General features: G+C 46.0%; 1 protein-coding gene across 8 annotated transcripts in view; it reads right to left on the bottom strand.

Moving 5' to 3' along the window:
• Positions 1-1,279: 1,279 nt before the first annotated feature.
• Positions 1,280-7,487, bottom strand: part of LOC125027056 (eukaryotic translation initiation factor 4B-like) — a 41,201-nt gene continuing 34,993 nt past the window's right edge. For 7 of the 8 annotated variants that reach the window (XM_047615729.1, XM_047615726.1, XM_047615730.1 and 4 more), the window contains 3 exons: positions 6,877-7,126; positions 6,631-6,729; positions 1,280-3,036 (listed from right to left, as the gene is read on the bottom strand). In XM_047615729.1, coding sequence (XP_047471685.1) covers positions 2,983-3,036; positions 6,631-6,729; positions 6,877-7,126 — 403 coding nt within the window. In that variant the 3' untranslated portion in view covers positions 1,280-2,982. The remainder of the gene's footprint in view (positions 3,037-6,630; positions 6,730-6,876; positions 7,127-7,487) is intronic. The other variant, XM_047615728.1, reaches the window with a different exon arrangement.

Below are 7,487 nucleotides of genomic sequence, written 5' to 3'. Positions count from 1 at the left end.
CTATCATAATTATTCTAATTATCATCATCATCATTATTATTATCATTGGATTCTGTTTTATGCATAACTTCTTTCACTGTATAGATGAGATGTCTTGTAAGGTTTTTGTCCTACTGTTTCTCCTCTTTTTATGTTCTTGCATTGAAGTTACTTTAATAAAAATATATTTGTTTCCTGTAAACTCAATTTTTAGGTTATTTACACACTGTTGCACTGTCAAACTGATAGAGAAACAGCAGTATTTACCTTTATACAGATATTGGCTGCATACCAAAGCACAGCATATATGGTATGGCACTTTGACCCTGATGAAGCAATAAATGCGAAAAGGCCTTTAGCACATTAGTGTGTTTTCCTGTACTTCCTGTAAATGGACATATTTCCCACTATCAGTGGCCTTAGGATAAATCTTATGGTCAAGTTCCTCCACAGAGTGGTTTTACAATGATTTCTTTGTAGTCTTTAAAAAAAAATTGCAAGAATTTAATCTAGTCCTGCTGCAGAGTTTATTGCCACACAGTTGTTTGGAACCTTGTAATGTAAATGAGAAAATGTCCAGACAAACATTTTGACATCACAACCTAATACAAATTTATAGATGGTTCACGGTTCATGGTTAAAACAAATAAATATGCTAGACATCAAAGGTCATTTGGCCCTATGGTAAATTATTGTGGCGAAAAAGGTAAAAAAATATGTTAACAATTTGATTAAGTAGACAGAAGAAGGGGAGGAAGAAGAGAAGGAAAGGAAAAGGAGAAGAAAAGACCATGTTAAATTAGTTTAGGCGAGGGCTGAGGTCCAAGGTCTTTTAAGCCCCCCCTTCCAAACCCACAAGGGATGGCAAGGGGGTCAAATGTATAGACCTGTGCATTGATATTATTTTCACCATTGGTAATAACTGAATTTATTGTCACTCTTATCTATAAGTAACCTTTGACTTGCTAATATTTCAAAATTTATCTCAAGAAAAATATGAAAATCAACAAAATGCTGCTTTTATTCTTAGCTTTTTTTCCATCTGTATTTATCTTTTTTTTCACACATACCGACAATTTCTTCAAGTTCAGATTTAGTAATGATGTAGTGCTTTTAGTTCAATATTATTTTTTTTAATCATATAAAAGTTAGAAGCAGTACTTAGAGTGCTATATTTCAGCCTTCAACAATCTTCTTCTATGGGTTTTTTTTCATGAATTAGCTGTTTAGTAAACATTACGGACTCAATTCATATGCAGATTTCTGAAGGTCTTTGTAGGTAAACAGGAAAAGATCAATATACATTCATTTCCTTTATTATGCAAAAGATTAACATGCTAGTTAACAGTTTTTTCATAAAGATCACCATCCTGAATAAACTAAAGTTACAAGCTGAATGCATAGACAGGTGCTTCTGTATCAAATGTATTAAGAATCACACGCAATAAACCCTTTGTAAAATATGGTGGAGGGCTAAATTATGACTTTTAGCCCATCTTATAAAACATCATGTGCATATATCACACTCCTATGACTACAAACACTAGCTTCCTTATGACATATACTATCTGTGACTATGTTTTAAAGAGAAATTTAAAGAATATCTATATTTAAGTCTGTGCATGTAATCATCTACCTGCTTGTTTGCTAGAATATCTAAATTTAATTCAAGAAAATATATCCATCTGGATTAAAATCCCTAAGGAGCTTTGCATACTGCATCACATGCACCTTAATCACTGAGAGGCATGACGGGATACATGAAAAAAAAAAATCTTACAAAAACATTTAAGCTCTTGACAGTCAGCAGCAGATACAAGTAGGCTATGATTATTTTCTAAGATAACTACATATTTCTACTGGCTCCATCCCTAGCTAGCCGGGACTACCTCTCCTTTGTGCCACAGTGTCCACCTGCCTGTCTGGGAACCTCTCAACACTCCATAAATCAATCCACCACTGAACTGCATGGATATCAAAGTCCTACGACTTTGCAGCTACCCCAGAAAGGAAGTGCGGTGAGCCAATACCTACGACTGGCCACTAATACTTGGAAAGATATCCATAATGAATGGGTTCACCAATAGATGCATACTATGCAACAGGCTGACCATTTGGGGGAATACAGGACCCAGCGAGAGGAAGCTGACTGGCCTGGTACAGAGACCACAACACAGCCATAATAATAATGAACACTGGCATCACAGTTTGGGAAGGCTATTGCATTAGCTGCCATCACTGTAAGAGATTTTCTCTCTCCATTACAGCTTGACATCTTTATCACACCATGGAAGATCAAGTTTACTCAGTACATGCTATCTCATCCTTAATGATGTGCCCCAGCATAAAATTTACCAGAATCATTCTGACAAAATATTAATGTCAATATTTGGAAATAAATAGAAAAAATATATTTGAAACATGACAAAATTTATTTATGGGAAAAACTTAAAATATAAATATGAAAGAAAAAATAACTGAGGGTGGAGGGGGGCATGCAGATGATTACTCAAAATTTCATGCTGGGGCACACCATCGGAGAGAAAGTACTCTGTACTGTTGGTAAACAAGACTAATGATATTCACAAAATGCAACAGAGGCCTACATCCCCTGTGTTCAACCACATCTGTGCGCCAGCACTCAAATATAGGACAGGTGCACATATCCTTGTTCTCCATGTTATACTGGAAACTGTCACAATGACTCTGCTTGAACACATGGTGTGCATATTGTTCATCTGCAGCCTGCTCAATCAAAGGCAAGCTAAGAGCTTGCTGGAAATCACTCTGCTGCAATAGCTGTGGCATTAGGCCTGAAACAATGCACTCAGGTCCACACTCCTCCAAGGTTTCAGTAACAGACATGGATGACATTGTGTACACAAGGTAAGAAGACAACCTCACAGAGGCATGGCATACAGAGGTAGATCACCCAGCACACAGGTCAGGAGGCCAAGTAAAAAGTTCAGCCACCAACAACAGAACACATATGTACACACAAAACTAATCTTCCATCTCCATTTCCAATGTGGCAAACTTGTTGGTCACACTAAGAATCTGAAAATAAAATTTAGCCATTTAGTCTAGAATTAAAATAGCAAATACAAAACAAAACCGGCTACAGAAGTGCATTTCTAAGAATATTTAAACAAAAATACCCAAAGCATACAAAAGTTTAAGGTATTGTATCAGTTTTACAGGTAAAAATATAGAAAAAGAGCTCTCACTGTGTACATCAGTATCCAAAACTCTGTCTCCCCCCCCTCTCTATCGGTTTCCCTTCCTCTCTCCCTCTCTCTCTCTCTCTCTCTCTCTCTCTCTCTCTCTCTCTCTCTCTCTCTCTCTCTCTCTCTCTTCTCTCTCTCTCTTCTCTCTCCTCTCTCTCTCTCTCTCTCTCTTCTCTCTCTCTCGATCTCTCTTCTCTCTCTCTCTTTCTCTCTCTCCTTCTTTCTCTCTCTCTCTTTCTCTCTCTCATCTCTTTCTCTCTCTCTCTCTCTCCTCTCTCTCTCTCTCTTTCCTCTCTCTCTTTCTCTCTCATCTCTCTCCTCTCTCATCTTTCTCTCTCTCCTCTTTCTCTCTCTCTCTCTTTACCTCTCTCCTCTCTCTCTCGTTTTCTCTCTCTCTCTTTCTCTCCTCTCTCTTCTCTCTCCTCTCTTCTCTCTCTCTCTTTCTCTCTCCCTCTCTCTTTACCCCCCCCTCTCTCTCTCTCTCTCGCTCTCTCCCTCTCCCCTCGTTCCTCGCTCACTCTCCCCTCTCCCTCTCGTCTCAGCTCCTCTCGCTCTCTCCCCTCTCCCCTCTCTCGCTTGCTCCCCTCCCCCTCTCTCACTCGTCTCCCTCCTCATCTCCTCTCTCCCCTCTCCCTCGCTCTCGCTCGCTCTCCCCTCTCCCTCGCTCTCGCTTGCTCTCCCCTCCCCTCTCCCTCTCACTCGCTCTCTCTCCCCTCTCCCTCTCCCTCTCTCTCGCTCTCCCCTCTCCCTCTCCCTCTGCTCGCTCTCCCCTCCCCCTCTCCCTCTCGCTCTCGCTCACTCTCCCATTTCCATTTCCCTCTCCCTCTTGCTCTCGCCCGCTCTCCCCTTCCCCTTCCCCTTTCCCTTTCCCTCTCCCTCTCCCTCTCCCTCTCGCTCGCTCTCCCTCACTCTCCCCTCTCTCTCGCTCTCCCCTCTCTCTCTCGCTCTCCTCTCTCTCTCGCTCTCGCTCTCCCCTCTCTCTCGCTCTCGCTCTCCCCTCTCTCTCGCTCTCGCTCTCCCCTCTCTCTCTCCTCTCTCTCTCCCTCTCTCTCTCCCCTCTCTGTCGCTCTCGCTCTCCCCTCTCTCTCGCTCTCGCTCTCCCCTCTCTCTCTCCCTCTCTCGCTCTCCCCTCTCTCTCTCTCTCTCTCTCTCTCTCTCTCTCACTGCTCTCGCTCTCCCCCCTCTCTCTCTCCCCTCTCGCTCTCCCCCCCTCTCTCTCTGCTCTCGCTCTCCCCCCTCTGTCCCTCTCGCTCTCCCCCCTCTCTCTCTCTCGCTCTCGCTCTCCCCCTCCTCTATCTCTCGCTCTCACTCTCCCCCTCTCTCTCGCTCCCTCTCCCCCCTCTCTCGCCCTCTCTCGCTCTCAGCTCTCGCTCTCCCCCTCCTCCTCTCCCCCTCCTCTCTCGCTCTCGCCCCCCTCTCTCGCTCTCGCTCTCCCCCCTCTCTCGCTCTCTGCTCTCTCCCCTCTCTCCTCTCCGCTCTCCCCCCCTCTCTCGCTCTCGCTCTCCCCCCTCTCTCGCTCTCGCTCTCCCCCTCTCGCTCTCGTCTCTCCCCCTCCCCTCTCTCGCTCTCGCTCATCCTCTCCCCCCTCTCTTGCTCTCGTTCTCCCCCTCTCTCAGCTCTCGCTCTCGCTCTCTCTCCCTCTCTCGCTCTCGCTCTCCCCCCTCTCTTTCTCTCTCTCTCCTCCCCTCTCTCTTTCTCTCTCTCTCTCCCCTCTCTCTTTCTCTCTCTCTCTCCTCTCTCTCTCCCTCTCTCTTCTCTCTCTCTCTCTCTCCCCTCTCTCTTTCTCTCTCTCTCTCCCCTCTCTCTTCTCTCTCTCTCTCCCCTCTCTCTTTCTCTCTCTCTCTCCCCCCTCTCTCTTTCTCTCTCTCTCTCCCCCCTCTCTCTTTCTCTCTCTCTCTCCCCCCTCTCTCTTCTCTCTCTCTCTCTCCCCCCTCTCTCTTTCTCTCTCTCTCTCTCCCCTCTCTCTTTCTCTCTCTCTCTCCCCCTCTCTCTTTCTCTCTCTCTCTCCCCCCTCTCTCTTTCTCTCTCTCTCTCCCCCCTCTTCTCTCTCTCTCTCTCTCCCCCTCTCTTCTCTCTCCCCCTCTCTTTCTCTCTCCCCCTCTCTTTCTCTCTCTCTCTCCCCCTCTCTTTCTCTCTCTCTCTCCCCCTCTCTTTCTCTCTCTCTCTCCCCCTCTCTTTCTCTCTCTCTCTCCCCCTCTCTTTCTCTCTCTCTCCTCTCTTCTCTCTCTCTCTCTTTCTCTCTTTCTCTCTCTCTCTCCCCCTCTCTTTCTCTCTCTCTCTCCCCCTCTCTTTCTCTCTCTCTCTCTCCCCTCTCTTTCTCTCTCTCTTTCTCTCTCTCTTTCCCCCCTCTCTTTCTCTCTCTATCTCCCCTCTACTCTTTCTCCCCTCTCTCTTTCTCTCTCTCTCTCTCCCCTCTCTTTCTCTCTCTCTTTCCCCCCTCTCTTTCTCTCTCTCTTTCCCCCCTCTCTTTCTCTCTCTCTTTCCCCCCTCTCTTTCTCTCTCTCTTTCCCCCCTCTCTTTCTCTCTCTCTTTCCCCCCTCTCTTTCTCTCTCTATCTCCCCTCTACTCTTTCTCCCCTCTCTCTTTCTCTCTCTATCTCCCCTCTCTTTCTCTCTCTCTCCCCCCTCTCTTTCTCTCTCTCCCCCCTCTCTTTCTCTCTCTCTCCCCCCTCTCTTTCTCTCTCTCTCCCCCCTCTCTTTCTCTCTCTCTCCCCCTCTCTTTCTCTCTCTCTCTCCCCCCCTCCTCTTCTCTCTCTCTCTCCCCCCCCCACCCTCTCTCTCTCTCTCTCTCTCTCTCTCTCTCTCTCTCTCTCTCTCTCTCTCTCTCTCTCTCTCTCTCTCTCTCTCTCTCTCTCTCTCTCTCTCTCTCTCTCTCCCTCCCTCCCTCCCTCTCTCTCCCTCCTCTCTTTCTTTCTCTCTCTCTCTCTCTCTCTCCCTCCTCTCTTTCTCTTTCTTTCCACCCTCTCTTTCTCTCTCTCTATCTCTCCCTCCTCTGTTTCTCTCTCTCTCTATCTCTTCCCCCTCTCTTTCTCTCTCTCTATCTCTCCCCCCTCTCTTTCTCTCTCTCTCTCTCTCCCTCCTCTCTCTCTGTCTCTCCCTCCCCCCTCTCTTTCTGTCTCTCCCTCCCCCCTCTCTTTCTGTCTCTCCCTCCCCCCTCTCTTTCTGTCTCTCCCTCCCCCCTCTCTCTTTCTGTCTCTCCCTCCCCCCTCTCTCTTTCTGTCTCTCTCTCCCTCCCTCTCTTTCTGTCTCTCTCTCACCATCTCTTTCTGTCTCTCTCTCACCCCTCTCTTTCTGTCTCTCTCTCACCCCTCTCTTTCTGTCTCTCTCTCCCCATCTCTTTCTCTCTCTCCCCTCTCTCTGTCTGTCTGTCTGTGTGCCTGTCTATTTGTCTATCTGTTTCTCTCTTTCAAATTCCTTTGTCTTACCACCTCTTCATCTTCAGCATGTTTTCCCTTCATGTTCACTTCATTATTCTTCTTTGGCTCATCCTGTCCATCCTTATCATCACGAGGTCCTCGGTCCTCCTGAATGTCACAATCAAAACAAATCATTAAGTATTCACTCATAGAACGATAGATCCAAATACCTATAATTTCAGGAAAAAATGATACTCAATTCCTCATGACTCGAAACTTCAAAAGAAACAACGGTTCAATGACTGGACTACCAACCCTTCTGTCAACATTGTTGTCCCGTTTAGCAGATCTATCATCCTGGCGGTTATCCCTGCGATCCTCCTCCCGATCATCATGCCTTTCAATTTTCCGGTCATCACGTCGGTCATCCCGGCGTTCTATCTTACGGTCATCACGGCGATCATCTTTACGGTCATCTCTGCGATCATCCCTGCGGTCATCCCTGCGGTCATCCCTGCGGTCATCCCTACGGTCATCCCTACGGTCATCCCGACGAGGTTCATCTCTGTAATACAAAGGATTAAAAGTAAGTTTAGGAACAAAACAATTTTAATCCAGTGACTGCAATATTAAACATTGGCTAGAAGGGTGTGACTTGGTGTTATCTTCACCCACTAGCAGTTCATGCATTTGGGCCCAGCTTGTTTGGTATTTCAAACTATGGCCACTTAACTGTTCATAAAAGGAATCTTTCATGAAACCAAACAAATACTAATGCTACTACTGTGTGTGGTGCCATTTGTGACCTGGCCCAGTGCTGCCATTATTGACACTATGTCTTTTGCATTTAACTGTGTAATAAATAAGGCCTTTTGTGCTAAAAAAAGATGCAGTGGAACATTTCACTTTTCAAGAAACTTTATCAG

The sequence above is a fragment of the Penaeus chinensis genome, chromosome 7 (assembly GCF_019202785.1).
Source record: "Penaeus chinensis breed Huanghai No. 1 chromosome 7, ASM1920278v2, whole genome shotgun sequence".
Classification (NCBI taxonomy): Eukaryota; Metazoa; Arthropoda; class Malacostraca; order Decapoda; family Penaeidae; genus Penaeus; species Penaeus chinensis.
This window is presented reverse-complemented; position numbering and strand designations above follow the sequence as displayed.